Consider the following 21,693-nt stretch of genomic DNA (forward strand, 5'->3'; position numbering starts at 1 on the left):
CCAAGATAATCATGGCTGAACCAGGAAGGCAGGTCAAAGCCAGGGTCATGTACAGGAAGAAGGTCAGCACCAGGGTCATGTATGAGAAGACTTAGATCAATGCCTGGTGCCTTAGTCATCATCATTCAGCCCAGAAAAGATGACGCCATGCAATAGGAATTTTATGAATGCACGAAGGTCAGGGGCCACTCAGACTTGGACGGGGTCCTGAGCTTCTTGAGTGTCAGAACTGAGGGCATGGAGATACAAGAACTTGACCAAGCTGGTGAGGTGTCCCGCAAAGAGAAGCCGCTGTTGGAGGGAACTGGGACCTGGGGGGGACATGAGCTTTCTCTCTCTCTCTCTCTCTTTTTTTTTTTTTTTGAGATGGAGTCTTGCTCTATTGCCCAGGCTGGAGTGCAATGGTTCAATCTTGGCTCACTGCAACCTCCGCCTCCCGGGTTCAAGCGATTCTCCTGCCTCAGCCTCCCAAGTAGCTGGGACTACAGGCCTGTGCCACCATGCCCGGCTAATTTTTTTGTGTTTTTAGTAGAGACAGGGTTTCACCATGTTAGCCAGGATGGTCTTGATCTACTGACCTCATGATCCACCTGCCTTGGCCTCCCAAAGTGCTGGAATTACAGACGTGAGACACCATACCTGGCCGACGTGCACTTTCTCTATGAAGATTTCCATGGGCCAGGTTGGGGCAGGGCCTGGGCTGGTGCAGTGACTGGTGACCGTGTTCTTCAGAACTCATCTCTTGTGGCTGAATTGCGTGTTGGACAGTTGGGTTCTTCTGATTCTGCTCAGAGAGTGGTGGGCCTGGCTGGATTTCCCTAGATTAGGAAGCAGCCTTGGGTAGCTGTGATTCTCGGAGTTGGGAACAGCAAGTGGCCTGCAGACTCCCAGGGAATCATCCCTTCCTTGAGCCTTTGGATATTGCCCAGTATTCACCGTTTTTCCCAGAACCTCCAGTAGTGAGAGTCGCGCTTCTTACCTCCTGGAGTTGTTAAAGAAGGACACATTAGGGTCCCTGCTGGTAAGGAACACCCAAGAGGCCTCGATACTTTTTATTTTTTCTTTTTTTTTGGAGACAAAGTCTCGCTCTGTCACCCAGGCTGGAGGACAATGACCTGATCTTGCTCACTGCAACCTCCACCTCCCGGGTTCAGGCGATTCTTGTGCCTCAGCCTCCTGACTAGCCGGGATTACAGGCATTTGGCACCATGACGGGCTAATTTTTTGTATTTTTTAGTAGGGATGGGGTTTCACTATGTTGGCCAGGCTGGTCTCGAACTCCTGACCTCAAGTGATCTGCCCTCCCCAGCCTCGCAAAGTGCTGGGATTTCAGGTGTGATCCACTGCGCCCAGCCCCGATACTTTTTTTTCCCTTTGAGACAGAGTCTCTTACTCTGTCACCCAGGCTGGAGTGCAGTGGGACGATCTTAGCTCACTGCAGCCTCAACCCCCTAGGCTCAAAAGATCCTCCCACCTCAGCCTCCTGAGTAGAGGGGACTACAGGTCTGCACTACCACGCCTGGATAATGTTTAAATTTTTTTGTGAAGACAGGGTCTTACTATGTTGCCCAGGCTTTTCTTGAACTCCTGAGCTCAAGCAGTCCTCCCGTCTCAGGCTGCCAAAGTGCTGGGTTTACAGGTGTGAGCCACTGTGCCTGGTCCCCAGATGCTCTTAGCTTTGTGACCTACGCTGTTGGCTGCTGTAGGGGCCGTGATGGAGGTGATGTGGGGGTGGATGGCAAGGGTGACCCATGTTGGCTGCTTTCTGCAATAGTCACGAAGTTCATGGTCAGAGTCAGATTTCCTCTTGTGATGCCTTCCTTCCGCTCCCTCCCACAGCTGCCCTCTGGGTCTGAGCTGGCCATCTGGCTCTGAGCAGGAAGCTTGCTTGTGCTCTTCAATTTGCTTGCTGCAGAGGAAACACCTTCCTTTGCTCAGTGTTTCCTGACCTCTCCTTCCCTGGAGTTCCGGTATCCTTAAATGCTCTCTGATTTCTTCTGTAGCTTACTTTCTTGCTTGAAAGGACAACTTTTCTTCATCCTTTAAACTTCTTATCTCTGGGCAATACCGTGGTGGTGGCAGTGGTGATTATTACTAACTGTTAGTATCTGCTCCTACGGTTTATTGTCTCTAGACTGTATCAGCATCTGGCACGCATTGTCCCATTGAATCCTCTCCAGAACTCTTCCAAATGATGTGTTTTCCTGACTTTTAAAAAAAAATTAAAAAAATTTTAAATAAATGGGGTCTTGCCGGGTGCAGTGGCTCATGCCTATAATCCCAACACTTTGGGAGGCTGAGGTGGGCGGATCACCTGAGGTCGGGAATTCAAGACCAGCCTGGCTAACACAGTGAAACCCTGTCTCTACTAAAAATACAACAAATTAGCCGGGCATGGTGGCAGGTGCCTGTAGTCCCAGCTACTTGGCAAGCTGAGGCAGGAGAATAGCTTGAACCTGGGAGGCGGAGGTTGCGGTGAGCTGAGATCTCGCCATTGCACTCCAGCCTGGGCAACAAGAGCGAAATTCTGTCTTATAAAAAAAAAAAAAGAAAGAAAGAAATGGGGTCTCACCGTGTTGCCCAGGCTGGTCTAGAACTCCTGGGCTCAAGCTGTCCTCCCATTTCGGTCTCCCAAATTGCTGGGATTAAAGGTGTGAGTCTCTGTGCCCAGGCTTTTCTTTCTCCCTTTCCCTTTCCCTTTCTATCTTTCTTTTCCCTCCTTCCTTCCTCCCTCCCCTTCCCTTCCCTTTCTCCCCTCTTCTCCCCTCCTGTCCTCCCTTCCTTCCTTTCTTCCTTTCTTTTTGAGCCTGAGTCTAGCTTTGTCACCCAGGCTGGAGTGCAATGGCACAATCTCGGCTCACTGCAACCTCTGCTTCCCAGGTTCCAGCGAGTCTTCTGCCTCAGCCTCCCGAGTAGCTGGGACTACAGGTGCTCGCTACCACACTGGCTAATTTTTGTATTTTTAGTAGAGATGGGGTTTCACCATATTGGCCAGGATAGTCTCGATCTCCTGACCTTGTGATCCGCCCGCCTCGGCCTCCCAAAGTGCTGAGATTACAGATGTGAGCCAGTACGCCTGGCCTTCCTTTTTTTTTTTTTTTTTTTTTTTTTGAGACAAGTGCTCACTCTGTCACCCAGGTTGGAGTGCAGTGGTGTGATTACATTTCACGGCAGCGTCTACCTCCCAAGGCTCAGGTGATCCTCCTGCTTCAGCCCACTGAGTAACTGGGATTATAGGCGAGTGCCACCCCACCTGGCTAAGTTTTTGCATTTTTAGTAGAGACGGGTTTTGCCATGTTGTCCAGGCTGGCTTTCAACTCCTGGGCTCAAGCGATCCACCTGCGCCGACCTCCCAAAGTGCCAGGATTACAGGTGTGAGCCATCGTGCTCAGCTTTTCTGCCTCTTTTTATTGATCAGGAGACTGAAGCTTGGAGAAATGAAGTGATTTCGCTAGGTTCACATGGGGTCAAGGCCTGAATTTGAATCTACGTCTGCTCGATTAGGAAGTGAGCGGTCATAGCTAGTCTCTACCTGAATGGATTATTTAATTGTTAAAATTTTTCAAAATAATTATTTAAAAAAAAAAAAACACGAGGTATCATTATGTTTCCCAGGCTGGTCTTGAACTCCTGGGCTCAAGTGATCCTCCTGCCTTGGCCTCCCAAAGTGCTGAGATTAGAAGTGCAAACTACTGTGCCCAGCCAGATTATTACTTAATAACCAAAACAACAACAATAACAAAACCAAACCAAACAAAGGAGGAAATTGATGGTGGACAAGTAAGAAGATCATTGCAAAGGTTGGGGGCAGATTATTTGGGGAGTGTGGAGGAAGCTTTTTAAATGAGGTACCTGAGTTGGGTTTTGAAGGATGAATAAGAGTTTGTTAGGGCAGAAAGACATTGCAGAGAGAGAATCTAGCAGGAGATGACTGAAGGAACCATTTATTTGACGAGCAGCTGGTGACTGCCTTGAAGGCAGGACTCACAGCCTTTCTGAATCTCCAGTGCCTGAAACAGTGTCTAGAACATTATCTGACAACAAACTTGGTAAATACTTCCTTAAGTAAATGCCTGAGTTGGCACATCTGGGGAACAGGTTGAGAGAAATTGTAGGAGAAGCAGATGGGACGTGAATGTAGAAGGAAGGCCTCATGGATCACTGCAAGGATTGGTTCTTAAAAGCAATAGGGAGCCATGGGAAGTTGTTTCCCAGCAGAAGAGAGATGGCCATTAGATCTGCCCTATGTATTAATGTAAATGTCTAAGTCTATGAATTGTCCTCTGAGCAGGAAAACCTGATTGCTTTTAAATACATATGGAAAGGCCCTCAGTTTTACTCATGATAAAGAGAAAAGGAACTTAAACTACAGAGAGAGATTTTTCACCTCAGATTGGCAGAGGTCAGAAACTTGTAACCTGCTGTGCTTTGTGAAGTAATTGCCTTTTACCTCATGAGCTGAAGTATGAATTGATGTTCCCCATTTGGAGGGCAGTGTCTGTCTAAATGTTACTGTATACACACTTTGACCTGGCAGGTTCATTTTTTGAAAGTTTGTGTATATATGAGACAGAGTCTCATTATGTTGCCCAGGGTGGTCTCAAACTGCTGGGCTCATGGGATCCTCCTACCTGGGCCTCCCAAAGTGCTGGAGTTACAGATGGGAGCCACCACACCTGACCGAGAAAGTGATCTTACCAACACTTGTTTGAGTGTGAAATAAGGCTCCTCCCAGGCTGTTTATTCAATGCTGCACTGTTTGTAAGAGCAATAGCAATGCCAAGTCCCCAGGAGACATATGGAAGTCAAGTTCATCCCTACAATAGAATACAAAACAGCCATAACAAAGAGTGAGGAAACCGTTCATGTATACTGCGGAATGATCTTTAAAATCTGTGATTAAGAGAAAAAAGCAAAAGTACAGAACATTATGTAATGTATGCTTCCTTCCATTTGATAACAGAAGATATATATTTACTTTTGTTATTTTTGTATAAAATATTTTGTGAAAGAAGACATAAACCCATGATCATTGCCTCTAGAGAGAGGAACTGAGGGGAGGGGCTTAGGGAATGGAATGAGAAGACTTGTCCCTTTTACCTTTTTGTTCAAAAGAAATATCAAGAATAAAACACATCTCTGTTACTGATAAAGATCAGTTTCCAAAGCCTGTGTGCGGTAGTTCACACCTGTGATCCCAGCACTGTGGGAGGCCAAGGCAAGTGGATTGCTTGAGCTCAGGAGTTTGGGACCAGCCTGAGCAACATGGCAAAACCCCATTTCTACTAAAAATACAAAATTAGCTGGGCATGGTGGTGTGTGCCTGTGGTCCTGGCTACTCAGGAGGCTGAGGTGGGAGGATTGCTGGAGCCTGGGAGGTCGAGGCTACAGTGAGCTACGATTGCGCCACTGCATCCCAGCCTGAGCAACAGAGTGAGATCTTGTCTCCAAAAAAAAAAAAAAAAAAAACAAAAGTTCAGTTTTTAATATTAGCTAAGTAAACAAAAAAGCAAGGTATAGAACAGAGTATCATGGTGCCTTTTGGGGCTACAAAATAGGTCATATCTGGAAGAATGTAAGATGTTAGCAATGGTAGCTTTCCTGTAGGGTAGGAATGGGGGGCTTAGTTTGGGGAGAAAGACATATTTTTCACTGTATACCTTTTTGAGTAATTTGAAAGAGTTTTAGCACACAAATATATTACCTATTAAAAATAATCACAAAGAGAGGGAGACATGGGTGGATGAATGGATGGATGGTTGAGTGGGTAGGTGGATACATAGGTGAATGGATTGGTTGGTGGATGAGTGAACTGGTGGGTGGGTGGTTGAATTGATGGATGAATGAATTAGTAGGTGGATAGGGTGGATGGGTGAATTGGTAGATGGATGAATGAATTGGTGGGTGGGTGGATGGATGGATGAACTGGTGGGTGGGTGGATGGATTGATAGGTGAATGAATTGGTAGGTGGGTAGGGTGGATGGATGAATTGGTGGATGGGTAGGTGGATGGATAAATGAATTGGTGGGTTGGTGGATGGGTGGATGAATTGGTAGGTGGGTAGGTAAATGGATGAATTGGTTGGGGGGTGGATGGATGGATGCATTGGTGGGTGGGTGGGTGGGTGGATGGATGGATGGATGGGTTCATGGTTGGTTGATAAATATATCCGTGGGTATACATATGGATGTGTACATAGATAATTCTCTGGCTATGGTGGGGAGGACTGGCTGTAGTAGGGAGGACTCAGTAGGACCAGGAGAGGCTGGAGACAGGAAAGAGTTAGGAAGCAATTGCAGTAGTCCTGGCAAGGAATAATGTGGGGCTAGGATCAGGTCAATTAAATGTTTAACATTGGAACTATGTCTCTTGTATACGTAACTGCATATGTCAAGTCTTGGTATTATTTTCTTTCTAGCAGGGCAGATTCCTTTGGAATGAGATTTTACTGGTAACTGCTCAGAAGCTGTTCTGTATATAATGACCACCAACAGTTTAATCCTTTTTTCAGCCATCACCTTAGGAATTAACAGTAGGGTGAAATAAATTAAAATAATCAGTCTTTGAGATGTCTTGCCTTCTCCACGATCAACTTCTTCTTTACAAGGCTGTGTTCCAAATGTGCCAGGCCAAAAAGACTTTTTAGGGTTTGTATCTTGATGTTTCCTAGCTAAATCTCTTTGTGTGTGTTGGCCTTGTAAGGTTTACTTTTTTTTTTTTTTTTTTTTTTGAGATGGAGACTCACTATGTTGCCTGGGCTGGAGTGCAGTGGTGCCATCTTGGCTTACTACAACCTCTGCCTCCTGGGTTCAGGTGACTCTTCTGCCTGAGCCTCCCGAGTAGCTGGGATCACAGACGTGCACTACCATGCCTGGGTAATTTTTATGTTTTTAGTAGAGATGGTGGTTTCACTATGTTGGCCAGGCTTGTTTCAAACTCCTCACCACCTGCCTAGGCCTCCTAAAGTGCTGGGATTATAGGCATGAGCCACCGTGCCCAACCTGATAACTAGATCTTTTTAATTATTGGAACATGTGTATTTTGATCAGATTGACACTTTTTTTTTTTTTTTAAAGTGAAGTGATCTTATTTCCTTCATTTCTCATTTTTAACTTTTTTTTTTGACATGGCTTTAGAGCTGTGTGGAGCTGTAAGGGTCTGGATTCCTTGACATTCCATGGGGGTCTCAGGTGGTCGTGGGAGGGCTGTTGGAATCAGAGCTATTTGGAGGGTGCATAGGCCGGTTGCATGGGAAGCCTGGGGGAGAAGTGGGTTTTTTGGGTTCTGCAGCCAACTGGACAACTGGGCCTGATCTAAAGACTGGCCCCTCCCAGCTCCTAGTGATAGTCATATACCAGGAATAGGGGCCCAGCGCCACCAGATTTTCTGATTTTTTTTTAAGACATAGTCTTGCTCTGTCGCCAGGCTGGAGTGGAGTGGCACGATATTGACTCACTGCAACCTCTGCCTCCCAGGTTCAAGCGATTCCCCTGCCTCAGCCTCCTGAGTAGCTGGGACTACAGGCGTGCACCACCAAGCCTGGCTAATTTTTTGTATTTAGTAGAGATGAGGTTTTACCATGTTGGCCAGGAGGGTCTTGATCTCCTGACTTTGTGATCCTCCTGCCTCAGCCTCCCAAAGTGCTGGGATGACAGGTGTGAGCCACCACGCCCGAAGATTTTCTGATTTTTAAAGTTATGCCAGAGACTGGGCACAGTGGCTCAGGCCTGTCATTCCAACACTTTGGGAGGCCGAGGGTGGCAGATCACCTGAGGTTTAGGACTTTGAGACCAGACTGGCCAACATGGTAAAACCTTGTCTCTACTAAAAATTCAAAAAAAAATTAACCGAGCGGGGTGGCACGTGGCTGTAGTCCTAGCTACTTAGGAGGTTGAGGCAGGAGAATCACTTGAACCCGGGAAGCAGAGGTTGCAGTGAGCCAAGATCGCTTGAACCCGGGAAGCGGAGATTGCAGTGAGCTGAGATCACGCCACTGCATTCCAGTCTGGGCAACAAAGCAAGACTCTGTCAAAAAAATAAAATAAAAAGCCGGAAATCAAAATTTAAATGTTGGAATCTAATCTAATCTTTTTTTTTTTTTTTTTAAATAAAAAGTATGCCTAAAACAACAGCAATAACAACAAGCCATTTATGGGCCACACTGTGGGTGGGAAAACCTGTTTTGTACCTCTTATCCAATCTAACTGTGGTGGAGACAGGAAATTGAGATCCCAAAAAGGGTAGTGAGTTTTCCCAAAGTTGTTTAGTCAGTTGCCAGATTATGGCTTCAATTACATGGAAATTCTTCCGCTGGGCATGGTGGTGCATACCTGTAGTATAGCTGCTTGGGAGGCAAAGGTGGGAGGATTGCTTGAGCCCAAAAGTTCAAGGCACAGTTAGCTGTGATCTTGCCACCACACTTCAGCCTGGGCAACAGAGCAAGACCTCATTTCAAAAAAAGAAAAATTTAAATTCTTCATTACAGAACAGCTGATGGTGGAGGTTTATTCTTGGGCAGGTACATATCTGATCTATCTATGTGTGTATCTATCTATGAATTTATCTATTTGGCACAGCTCTTTAACAAAATACAGACTTTTTTTTTTTATTTTATTTTATTTTTTTTTTAAAGAGTAATTGAAACAAAATTTGTTTCCAAGGCTGGACAGCTCAATGGTAAAATGCAGACTTGAACCACATTGCCTGAGTTTGAATTCAGCCCCAGAGCTTCCCAGCTGTGTGATACTGGACACAGTATTTAACCCTTCTCTGCCTGACTTTCACATCTGAAAAAGGAGATGATAAAAATACTTATAGAATGAAAGGAGATAATACACATGAGGTACTTAGAATAAAGCCCGGCACACAACTGCAATTTGGTTGTTACCCTGGTGATGGTGGTGATGGTGATGATGGTTATGGTGATAGTGGGGGTGGTGGTGGGGAGTGGTGGTGGTGGTGATGGTGGTGGTGGTGATATTGGTGATGGTGATGATGGCGGTAGTGTGATGGTTGTGATGATGGCAGCAGTAGTGATGATGGCGGTAGTGGTGGGGGTGGTGGTGGTCGTGGTGGTGATGGCGTTGGTGGTGATGGCAGTGGTGGCAGTGATATTGGTGGTGGTGGTGATGGCGGTAGTATTGATGATGGTGGTGGTGGTGATGGCAACGGTGGTGATGGCGACAGTGGTGATGGCATTGGTGTTGGCAGTGATATTGGTGGTGATGATGGTGATGATGGCGATGGTGGTGATGGTGGTGATGGTGGTGATGGCGGTGGTATGGTGTTGGCAGTGATATTGGTGGTGGTTATGGCAGTGGTGATGATATTGGTGGTGATGGTGGTGGTGGTGACAATGGTGGTGATGGTGGTGGTGGTGTTGACAATGGTGGTGGTGGTGGTGGTGGTGGTGATTGTGATGGCGGTGGTGGTGGTGGTGGCAGTGGTATTGGTATTGGTGGTGGTGATGATGGTCATAGTGGGGGAGGTGATGGTGATGAATGAAGATGATTAGAAAGCCCTCAGTTCACAAGGTCAGAGTGATCTAGATGACACAGGTTCTTCGGTTATAAGAGAATATCCTTCAGCGTTCCTTTAAATGGCTGTCTCCATCTTTTATACTACAGTGGGACTTGCCACAGGTTCTGGGGGCTGTTAATGTGACATGAGATGCTACATACCTTTTTGTTGGTGAGGTTTTTTTTGTGTGTATGCACTGTTTGTGTGTGTGTGTGTGAGAGAGAGAGAGAGAGAGAGAGAGTGTCTCGCTCTGTTGCCCAGGGTGTAGTGCAGTGGCATGATCTCAGCTCACTGCAACTTCCACCTTGCAGGCTCAGGCAGCCCTCCCACTTCAGCCTCCTGAGTGACTGGGAATACAGGCACGTTCCATGCTCAGCCATTTTTTTGTGTTTTTCATAGAGGCAGCATCTCACTGTGTTGACTAGGCTCGTCTCGAACTCCTGGCCTAAAGTGGTCTGCCCACTTGGCCTCCCAAAGTGCTGGGATTACAGGCATGAGCCACGCATCTGATTTGTATGCTCCTGCTAAGAGAGCTTTATTTTTATTTATTAATTTTGAAACAGGGTCTCTGCTGCTCAGGTGGGAGTGCAGAAGACACCACATACTTTTATCCTTCGTTCCTTGTTTCTTAGTCTTTCTGGCTACTGATCTTTTGAGTTTGCGTGTTCGTCCTGAGAGGTCCTTGGATATATAGGAGCCTTGTCTGTTTATTCAAACCCCACGGCAGCTGGTTTCACGCTCCAGGTGAGCTCCTGTCGTCTGGGGTGTGTCCTGCTGACTCCTCGCCTGTGTTTGTGTTCGTAGGACTGGAATGTCACATGGTATACCAGCAACCCCGACTTCACCAAGTGCTTTCAGAACACGGTCCTTGTGTGGGTGCCTTGTTTTTACCTCTGGGCCTGTTTCCCCTTCTACTTCCTCTATCTCTCCCGACATGACTGGGGCTACATTCAGATGACACTTCTCAACAAAACCAAAACTGTAAGTCACCAGGGGGTTTTGTTGTGGGGGGCAGGGAGGTACACCTGGATGGGGAGTGGTGGCTGGTGAGAACTGACATTTCTCTTCTAGTTAGTTGGCTCTAAGTTCCTTCTTCTAGAAGGCAGAAGAATGTGGGAGGTGAAAACTGGAGCTCTGGAGACAAACATGGGTACAAATCTTGGCTCTGCCGCTTAGTATTTGGCCTGGAGCAAATTTTTTAACCCTCCCAAGCCTCAGTTTCCCTGTTTATGCAACAGGAATGATAGGATTGTTCTCAAGGCATTACTGGGAGATTATCAGCTCTTCCCCTCTTACTGAGGCGATCTCCTTTTTATTTAATTAAATATATGTATATAGATTTTTTTCTGGCCAATTTTTAATTTATTTTTTGTAGAGCGAGGGGTCTTGCTGTGTTGCCCAGGCTGGTCTTGAAACCTGGCCTCAAGCAGTCCTCCTGCCTTGGTTTCCCAAAGTACTCGGATTACAGGTGTGAACCTCCACGCCTGGCCCCTAATTTTTTTTAAGTTGGCTTTTATTTTGAAATAATTTAAAGCTGCAGGAAAATTGCAATAATGAGCCGGGCGTGGTGGCTTACGCCTGTAATTGCAGCACTTTGGGAGGCCAAGACGGGCGAATCACTTGAGGCCAGGATTTCGAGACCAGCCAGGCCAACATGGTGAACCCCGTCTCTACGAAAAATATAAAAATGAGCTGGGTGTGGTGGCACATGCCTGTAATCTTAGCTACTTGGGAGGCTGAGGCGGGAGGATCCCTTGAACCTAGGAGGCGGAGGTTGCAGCGAAGTGAGATTGTGCCCCTGCACTCTAGCCTGGGCAACAGAGCAAGACTCCTTCTCAAAAAAAAAAAAGTTGCGATAATGATACCAGGAACTGCCGCCTGATTTTCTCTATCCATCACTCATAGTCACTTTTTTTTTTTTTTTTTTTTTTTTAAGACGGTGTTGCTCTGTCATCCAGGCTGGAGTGCAATGGTATGATCACAGCATACTGCAACCTTGAACTCCTGGCTCAAGCCATCCTGCCTCAGCTTTTTGAGTAGCTAGTAGCTGGGACTGCAGGCATACACCACCATGCCTGGCTAATTTAAAACAATTTTTTGTAGAGACAGGGTCTTGCTTTGTTGCCCAAGCTGTTCTCAAACTCCTGGCTTCCAGTGATCCTCCTGCCTCGGCCTCCCAAAGTGCTGATATTACAGGCATGAATCCGGCCTGTATTCACTGATTTTTTTAACCTTTTGCTACATTTGTTTTATCATGAGCTTTTGTTCTCTCTCTATATATGCATGCCATAATTTATTTTTTCTGAATCATTTGAGAATGGATGCACCTTGAGACATATCCCACCCACAGAGGACCCTCAGTAAATACTGGTTGAATGAATGGTTGTCGTGGAGGGCTTTCTTGTGCAGTGTGCTGGGGTTGAAGCTAGAGATGGGCTGTGGGCTGAGCTCGTGAGTGTTCAGGCAATGGGGAGCATGGTGACCAGACAGACAGTCCTGTTGGAGGCAGTGGGGCAGAGCAAGCCGGTTACAGACCGTCACGTGCCGGCCTGGATGCCACCTCACCCTACTGAGGACTTGTCCTTATCCCAGAGGATATGTGCCATGCCCTAGGACTGTGGCTGATAGCTTGAAGGCTGGCTGCTTCCCCTACCCCTGGGGCTGAGCTGTTTGTACAGGCCCTGCGGGAGGTTCCAGTGCTGTCTGTTGTAGGACGTGTATGTGCTTCTCTTCCAGGCCTTGGGATTTTTGCTGTGGATCGTCTGCTGGGCAGACCTCTTCTACTCTTTCTGGGAAAGAAGTCGGGGCATATTCCTGGCCCCAGTGTTTCTGGTCAGCCCAACTCTCTTGGGCATCACCATGGTAAGTAGGAGCTGGCTGTGACCCCTGGGCCATCTGCTGGGCTCAGTGGAGACCAAAAGTAGTAACTGGCGTTTAGAAATATAAAGACACAGGGTGGGTATGGTGGCTCATGCCTGTAATCCCAGCACTATGGGAGGCTGAGACTCAGGTGGATCACTTGAGGTCAGGAGTTCGAGACGAGCCTGGCCAACATGGCAAAACCCCATCTTTACTAAAAATACATACATACATGTATGAGATATATATGTATATGAGATATATATATATATGTGAGAGATAGATATGTGAGAGATGTGTATATATATAAATACATATAAAATATAAAGCCCTTGCTGTAAAAACCCAGAAACCTGACTTTTCTTGAAAAACTCAAAAATCTCGCAAGAGTAGAATCATAGTTTTTTGAGGCAGTGATCAGCTGGAACTGGGATACAAATGTAGCCTTTTTTTTTTTTTAAAAAAAAAAGAGATGGGATCTCACTTTCATCCAGGCTGGAGTGCAGGGGCACCATGATGGTTCACTACAGCCTCAAACTTCTGGCCTCAAGCAATCCTCCTACCTCAGCTTTCTCAGCAGTTGGGACTACAGATGTGTGTCACCACGCCCAGCTTATTTTTGACTAATTTTAAAATTTTTTTGTAGAAATGGGACCTCACTGTGTTGTCTAGGCTGGTCTTAAACTCCTGGCCTCAAGTGATCCTCCTGTCTGGTCCTCCCAGAACACTGGCATTATAAGCATGAGCCACTGTTCCCAGCCCCAGCTGCAGCCTTTGGATGGGGCATGTGTTGTCCAGTTTGCCACGATCCCCACCATGCCTTATTGTCTTCCCTGCCACTGATTCTGAGTGGCAGATGCCACCTTTTGTTGTATTTGCCATACTTTGCTCTTGTACTGGCTACTTTGGTCACTTATCTATTAACTGCCGGGGGCCTGACGGCCTTGAGTTTTTAATATCTGGCGTAGGGGGTGGGTTGCTAAGCTAAATAGGGAACTGCTCTGTCCCAGGGGGATACACAACTTAGTGATAGAGACAAGGAGACAACTTTATTAATTACAGCTGACATGTATGGAGCACTTACTATGTATGTACCTGGCAGTATTCTTGGTGTTTCATGTGTCTTGAAATTGATTTAATTTTCACAACAACCCTGTGAGATGGGTACTGCTTTGTCCCCATATTACAGGTAAGGAAACAAGGCACGGAGAAGTTAAGTGTCCTAGTCAAGGTCACACTGCTCATATGCAGCTGAGTCAGCGGTGGGATCCCAGAGGCCATGCTTTTAGCCCCTGCAGCCTGCAGCTTCTGAGCCCCTGATCAGAGAGTTCTCGGAGAGCGTAGCCCTCAAGTATTGTAAAAAGAGGAGGGAGGCTGGGCATGGTGGCTCATGCCTGTAATCCCAGCACTTTGGGAGGCAAAGATGGGAGAATCACTTGAGGTCAGGAGTTCAAGACCAGTTTAGCCAACATGGCGAAACCCCATCTCTACTAAAAAAAAAAAAAAAAAAAATTAGCCAGCGTGGTGGCACACGCCTGTAGTCCCAACTACTCAAGAGGCTGAGGCAGGAAACTTGCTTGAACCTGGGAAGCGAAGGCTGCAGTAAGCCGAGATCACGCCACTGCTCCAGTCTGGGGGACAGAGCGAGACCTCATCTCAAAAAAGAAAAAAAAATAAAAACAGAGAACAAATTTAAGGCAGGACATTCTGAGCAGGGTGAACAGTTTGTCCAGGGAGGGGTAGAAGGTTAAGGGGAGTATGCAGGCAGGGAGGGCGAGGTGTTCCATGAAGGAACACAGTGTGAAGGTTGGGGGGATAGAGTGGACGTGGCAGAGGGGTCAGGAAAGACAATGTGGAGCCGGATTGCCAAGGACCGTGAATCTTTATTTTTCTAAATTGATGTTTAATTTTTTAAATTTTAGAGTCAGAGTCATACTCTGTTGCCCAGGCTGGACTTCACTGGCATGAGATCACAGCTCACTGCAGGCTTGAACTCCTGGGCTAAAATGATCCTTCTGCCTCAGCCTCCCAAGTAGCTGGGAACATAGACATGTGCCAACGTGCCCGGCTAAATTTATTTTTTATTTTCTTTCCCCTATCGGGGGAAACCCTTCCCCCAGTATTCAACGTGGGTTCTTTTCTATTTCCCTAAGCGTCAGCTGGTCTGAGAAATAAAGGGAAAGAGTAAAAGGGAGAGAAATTTTAAAGCTGGGTGTCCGGGGGAGACATCACACGTCAGCAGCTTCCATGATGCTCCTGAGCTGTAAAACAAGAAAGTTTTTATTAGCGATTTTCAAAAGGGGAGGAAGTATATGAACAGGGTGTGGGTCACAGAGATCACATGCTTCACAAGGTAATAAAATACCACAAAGCAAATGGAGGCAGGGCAAGATCACAGGACCACAGGATGGGGCAAAATTAAAATTGCTAATAAAGTTTCTGGCACGCATTATCATTGATAACATCAGGAGACAGGGTTTGAGAGCAGACAACCGGTCTGACCAAACTTTATTAGGCGGGAATTTCCTCATCCTGATAAGCCTGGGAGCGGTACAGGAGACCGGGGCTTATTTCATCCCTTTGTCTTTGACCGTAAAAAACAGCCACCCCCAAAGCGGTCATTTCAGAGGCCTACCCTCAGGGGCGCATTCTCTTTCTCAGGGGTGTTCCTTGCTGCGAAAAAGAATTCAGCGATATTTCTCCTTCTGCTTTTGAAAGAAGAGAAACATGGCTCTTTTCTGCCCGGATCACCGGCAGTCAGAGTTTAAGATTATCTCCCTTGTTCCGTGAACATTGCTGTTATCCTGTTCTTTTTTTCAAGGTGCCCAGATTTCATATTGTTCAAGCACACATGCTCTACAAACAATTTGTGCAGTTAACACAATCATCACAGGGTCCTGAGGCGACATACATCCTCCTCAGCTTACGAAGATGATGGGATTAAGAGATTAAAGACAGGCATAGGAAATCACAAGGGTATTGATTGGGGAAGTGATAAGTGTCCATGAAATCTTCACAATTTATGTTCAGAGATTGCGGTACAGACAGGCATAAGAAATTATAAAAGTAATAATTTGGGGAACTAATAAATGTGCGTGAAATCTTCACAATTTGTGTTCTGCCATGGCTTCAGCTGATCCCTCCTTTCGGGGTCCCTGACTTCCTGCAACATTCCCCTGAGATGGAGTTTCACTCTTGTTGCCCAGGCTGGAGCGTAATGATGTGATCTTGACTTGCCACAACCTCTGCCTCCCGGGTTCAAGTGATTTTCCTGCCTCAGCCTTCTGAGTAGACGGGATTACAGGCATGTGCCACCACACCTGGCTAATTTTGTATTCTTAGTAGAGATGGGATTTCACCATGTTGGCCAGGCTGGTCTCAAACTCCCGACCTCAGGTGATCCACCTTGGCCCCCCAAAGTGCTGGGATTACAGGCATGAGCCATCACCCCTGGCCAATTTGTTATTTTTGTAGAGATGGGGTCTCCCTATGTTGCCCAGACTGGCCTCAAACTCCTTGTCTCAAGTGATCCTCCTGTCTGGGCCTCCTAAAGTGCTGGGATTGTGGGTGTGAGCCACCAGTGCCTGGCCCAGACCATGATTCTATATAGCACACATAGGTGCTGTCCACTCTCTGCCAGGAACTGTCCTAATCCCTTTATTTATTAACCCTTTTACATTGTATATTAGATAAGCAAATTGTGGTACAGAGAGGAGAAGGACTGGCCCAAGGTCATCTGGTCAGTAAGTGGTAGGGCCAGCTTCCAGTCTAGGCTACAGTGTGTAGCCTGGCACCTGTGGGGCTCTCTCTGCTTCACACCTGGCTCTCCTGCTGGGTTTGATTCCCTTTCATGTCCTCAGAGCCTGGCACTATGCCTGGCATGCAGTAAGCATCCCATAAATGTATGGAGGGAATGAGAGAGTAAAGGGCTTTGCTTTATCCTGAATTCGGGTCTTGGGCTCAGCGTTCTGGCAGTGGGGTATTAGAGTGGATTTTTTTTTTTTTTTTTTTTTTTTTTTTTTTTAAATTTCACTATAATAGAGACAAGGTCTCTCCATGTTGCCCAGGCTAGTCTTAAAGTCCCGGGCTCAAGTGATCCCCCCACTTTGGCCTCCTAAAGTGGTGGGATTAAGGGCATAAGCCACTGTAACCTGGTCAGCTATTTTTGACTTGAGTAGATCGTCCTCCCTTAACTTTCCTTGTTCTTGGTCTTTTGTTTTTTCTCTTCTTGCCCAGGCTGGCGTGCAATGGCGCGATCTTGGCTCACTGCAACCTCGGCCTCCTGGGTTCAAGAGATTCTCCTGCCTCAGCCTCCCCAGTAACTGGGATTACAGGCACACGCCACCACGCCTGGCTAATTTTTGTATTTTTAGTAGAGATGAGGTTTCACCATGTTGGCCAGGCTGGTCTCAAACTCGACCTTGGGCCATCCACATGCCTCGGCCTCCCAAAGTGGTGGGATTACGGGTGTGAGCCACCATGCCCGGCCGTTCCCGGTCTTTGGATCGTTCATTTATACCTCTGTCTGTCACCCTGGGGACACGGGGGTGATAGTCTGAGGGTTGGGGCTTTTGACCCCTCAGGGGACTTTGAGCTGGGCTGGCCGAGAGGTGAACCGGCCTGTGAGATCCTCAGCCTGTCTTTGTCCACCTGAGGTCTCTGAGATGGAATGGAGGACAGCTCACTGTGAATGCATCAGAAACATTCTGACTATATCCAAGGGAACCAGAATATGCAGGCACTGGGAATATGGGAAAGGATGCAACCAGCACACTTTTTTTTTTTTCTTTTCTTTGAGATGGAGTCTCACTCTGTCACCCAGACTGGAATGCAGTGGCGTGATATCAGCTCGCTGTAGCCTCCACCTCCCAGGTTCAAGTGATTCTCCTGCCTCAGCTTCCCAGGTAGCTGGGACTACAGGTGCACACCACCACGCCTGGATACTTTTTGTATTTTTAGTAGAGAGTTGGTCAGGCTGGTCTCAAACTCCTGACCTCAAGTGACCTGCCCGCCTTGGCCTCCCAAAGTGCTGGGATTACAGGTATGAGCCACTGCGCCTGGCTGATTTTTTTTTTTTTTTTTAATTTTTTATGCCTACTCTGTACCAGGCATTGGAGACAGAAGCACATAGTCTAGCTGTGCAAACAGACATTAAACAGATGATTCCTCAAAAAGGCACAAAGTGTGTAAACGTCTGCAGAGTGCTGTGCGAGGGTGAAGTGGGGAGCTTGGTTTGGTCTGGAAGATAACCAGGCTTCTCTGAGGGAGGGATGGTGGAGCTGAAGCCTGAGAATGAGCAGGTTGTTAAAAAAACTGAAGGGTCTGAGGGCAGAGGACCAGCTGGGGAGAATAGCACATGTAAAGTCCTGGGGGTCACAAGGGAAAACTTGAGAGTTCTGTGTGGCTGGAGCAGAGATGGCCGAGGCGGAGAGGAGGGGCAATGGGGCAGAGGCTGACCCCGGGAACGTTGAGCATCAGGACAGGTGGGTTTTGTTTTTCATTCCAGGTACTCTGTCTGTTCTTTTGAATAAAGTTTTATTGGCATGAAGGCATGTCCATTCATTTACATCTTGTCTATGGCCACTTTCACACTACAGTGACAAAGCTGAGTAGTTTTGATGTAGAGTCTATGGCCCATGAAGTCCAAAATATTTATTACATGGTCCATTAAGAAATAGTGTGGCTGGGAGCAGTGACTCACGCCTGTAATCCCAGAATCTTGGGAGGCCAAGGCAAGCGGATCACCTGAGGTCGGGAGTTTGAAACCAGCCTGGCCAACATGGTTAAACCCTGTCTTTACTAAAAATACAAAAATTAGCTAGGCATGGTGGCAGGCACCTGTAGTCCCAGCTACTTGGGAGGCTGAGGCGGGAGGGTCACTTGAACCTGGGAGTCAGAGGTTGCAGTGAGCTGAGACTGCACCACTGCACTCCAACCTGGGCGACAAGAGTGAAATTCTGTCTCAAAAAAAAAAAAAAAGAAAAGAAAAGAAAAATAACCAACAACTCCTGTCGTGTGCTTCTCTCCTTAGCTGCTTGCTACCTTTTTAATTCAGCTGGAGAGGAGGAAGGGAGTTCAGTCCTCAGGGATCATGCTCACTTTCTGGCTGGTAGCCCTACTGTGTGCCCTAGCCATCCTGAGATCAAAAATTATGACTGCCTTAAAAGAGGTAAGTGGCGGTCTCATTCCTCATCTTCCTTCAGTGGCCCTGGGCGGGGAGAGATGCTGGGTCCCTCTGGCTTGTGTAGGAGTCATGCGTTGCCATGGGAACCAGGGGATGGGTACCACAAGCACCTGGCTTCTCCCTTGGTGACTTCCCTACCCCACCAAATCCTCACCAAGTCAGCTCCAGCTTTTTTTCTAGCACCTTCTTTCCCCAGGGCCCGATTTGTCTATGTTGCTCCCAGGGGCTCCTGTGGGACCTCCAAGGACAGGAGCTGTGGGCAGATGCCAGGCTGGCCCCATCAGCAGGAAACAGCAAAACAGGCGGCTCCAAATGCTGCCAGGCTGGGATGGAGCTGAGCCGGGAACGGTGTTTGCAGAGTGACTGTTTCCCTGGGGGACCCTAGGCTTGTCCTCACATTACCTTTGTCTCATCAGTTGCTGCTCTGGCTGGAGAAGTTGTTTACATTGGCTGCCGTGAGCTGCTCCTAGGAATTTTGAGGAGCATGCACTTTTTTTGTTGTTGTTGAGACAGAGTCTTGCTCTGTTGCCAGGCTGGAGTGCAGTGGCGTGATCTTGGCTCACTGCAACTTCCACCTCCGGTGTTCAAGTGATTCTCCTGCCTCAGCCTCCCTAGTAGCTGGGACTACGGGCACGCGCCACCACGCCCAGCTAATTTTTGTATTTTTAGTAGAGACGGGGTTTCACCATGTTGGCCAGGATGGTCTCGATCACTTGACCTTGTGATCCGCCCACCTCGGCCTCCCAAAGTGTTGGGATTACAGGCGTGAGGCACCGCGCCTGACCTGGAGTGTGTGCTTTTAGAATAACCTGCTCTTCCTGCCGTCTTGGAGCCAATTAGAGACTGGCATGAGGCAAAGGAAGGAAAAGAAGCTGAACATTTGACTATTGAGCGCCTACATATTGTCATGAGTGATGGCAGCTGATGCTGATTGAGTTCATGTTTTCAAAGTGCCTCGCAGGGGACTATGTATGTTTCATGAATATTCTTCCTGACCTCTTGCAGTGACTTGGACAGAATTTCTCAGCCTCAGCACTAATCAGCGTTTTAGATAGGAGACTTCTTGGTTGTAGGGGCTGTCCTGTGCTTTGTAGACATTTAGGGGCGTCCCTGGCTTCCCCTGAGTGGGTACCATAACACTCACAAGTTACAACAAACAAGATGTCCCCTCACACTGCCAGATGTTTCCTGGGAGGCAGAGTCACCCCTGGTTAAGAACCATAGGTGATTTACAGGTGGGGAAACTGAGGCACAGTGGTTCAATAAGTTGACAAGATCCCACAGCTAGTATGGGAGAGCCAGGCCTTGATACAGCTCTGTTTCACTCCCAAGCCCTGTCTTCCTCCTGTCAGGCATCAGTGAGCAGTGAGACTACCCGTGATGGAGCCGGCTTTCTGCCATTACGTCCCTGGGGGAGCTGGGAGCCTGCAATGGCCCTGGAGCTGAGTGGGTGCACCTTCCATGGTGCTGTCTGCCCTCTGGGTTTCTGCTACCTGCTCTCAGAATGTGATCTTTTTTTTTTTTGAGATGGAGTCTGGCTCTGTCACACAGGCTGCAGTGCAGTGGCGCGATATCAGCTCACTGCAGCCTCCGCCTCGTGGATTCAAGTGATTCTCCTGTCTCAGCCTCCTGAGTAGCTGGGATTGCAGTCGCCTGCCATCATGCCTGGCTAATTGTTGTATTTTTAGTAGAGACGGGCTTTCACCATGTTGACCAGGCTGGTCTCCAACTCTTGACCTCAGGTGATCCGCCTGTCTCGGCCTCCAGAAGTGATAGGATTACAGGCGTGAGCCACCACACACAGCCCCAGAATGTGATCTTTTTCCTCCTTCCTTCCCCACCACGCAGGACGCCCAGGTGGACCTGTTTCGTGACATCACTTTCTACGTCTACTTTTCCCTCGTACTCATTGAGCTCGTCTTGTCCTGTTTCTCAGATCGTTCGCCCCTGTTCTCGGAAACCATCCACGACTCTGTAAGTATGACCACAGACAAGTATGTGTGTGTGCGTGTGTGAGTGTGAGAGAGAAGCATGACACAGTGCCAGCTAACAGTTCTTAGATCCATCCAGGATCTCATTCCAGCCTCCCTCAACCCCTGATACAGGGACTATCATCCCGCCTACTTTACAGATGGAAAAACTGAGGCTTAGATGTGACTAGGGGACCGAAGGAGAGAATCTACTTTGTTGTTGATGAACTACTGTGTCTTGCAGGCCTGTAGGTTTCTCACTTGGCATGGTGATTTTGGAAAGTGTGAGCAGATAATTACAAATCAGGTATTTTTTATGAATTCTAGTTGTCCAGATCCAGATGTTCTGGAAAAGTGAGAAGTTGTGACAGGTTAGGCCTATAATCCCACAGGGCAGAGCTCAGGAGTTGCTGGAGTCCCCACCACTCCCTATTGTATTATAGTGGCATGCTTTCCTCACTTGTGGCAGGTGCCTGGCCCTGCGGGATTTGAGTTTGAGACCTTTGGTCTGTTTTGTCAGTTTCAGAGAAATTCTGTAAATACAGAAACTTATCAGTGAGGAATGTGGAGATGGCCACCCCTTCTGCTAGTAAAACAAAAGGGAACACTTTATTCATTTCCCTTAATTTTTTTCTTTCTTCTTTTTTTGAGACAGAATTTTGCTTTGTTGCCCAGGCTGGAGTGCAGTGATGTGATCTCGGCTCACTGTAGCCTTGACCTACTGGGCTCACGCAATCCTCCTACCTCAGCTTTCTGAGTAGCTGGAATTACAGGCACGCACCACCATGCCTGGCTAATTTTTTTCTTTCTTCACCTTTTATTTTAAGTTCCAGGATACATGTACAGGACGTACAGGTTTGTTACATAGGTAAATGTGTGCCATGGTGATTGGCTGCACAGATCAACCCATCATCTAGGAATGAAGCCCAGGATCCATTAGCTAATCTTCGTGATGCTCTCCCGCCACCTGCTCCCCAACTTGTCTTACTTGTAATTACTTAATTAATAATTAAAGATGGGGAGATGGGGTCTTACTATGTTGTCCAGGCTGGTGTCAAACCCCTGGGCTCAATCGATCCTCTCTCCTTGGCCTCTCAGATTGCTGGGATTACAGGCGTGAGTCACCACGCCCAGCCTATTCTTTCTTTATTTATTTTTTT

The 21,693-nt window shown here is 47.4% G+C and overlaps 1 protein-coding gene across 2 annotated transcripts in view; it reads left to right on the forward strand.

Moving 5' to 3' along the window:
* Positions 1-21,693, forward strand: part of ABCC1 (ATP binding cassette subfamily C member 1) — a 192,732-nt gene that overhangs the window by 44,359 nt on the left and 126,680 nt on the right. Inside the window, exons 2-5 of one of the 2 annotated variants that reach the window (XM_010370871.2) lie at positions 10,325-10,501; positions 12,257-12,382; positions 18,411-18,548; positions 20,412-20,537. In XM_010370871.2, coding sequence (XP_010369173.2) covers positions 10,325-10,501; positions 12,257-12,382; positions 18,411-18,548; positions 20,412-20,537 — 567 coding nt within the window. The remainder of the gene's footprint in view (positions 1-10,324; positions 10,502-12,256; positions 12,383-18,410; positions 18,549-20,411; positions 20,538-21,693) is intronic. The other variant, XM_030924928.1, reaches the window with a different exon arrangement.

This window comes from Rhinopithecus roxellana, chromosome 20, assembly GCF_007565055.1.
Source record: "Rhinopithecus roxellana isolate Shanxi Qingling chromosome 20, ASM756505v1, whole genome shotgun sequence".
NCBI classification, from domain to species: Eukaryota; Metazoa; Chordata; class Mammalia; order Primates; family Cercopithecidae; genus Rhinopithecus; species Rhinopithecus roxellana.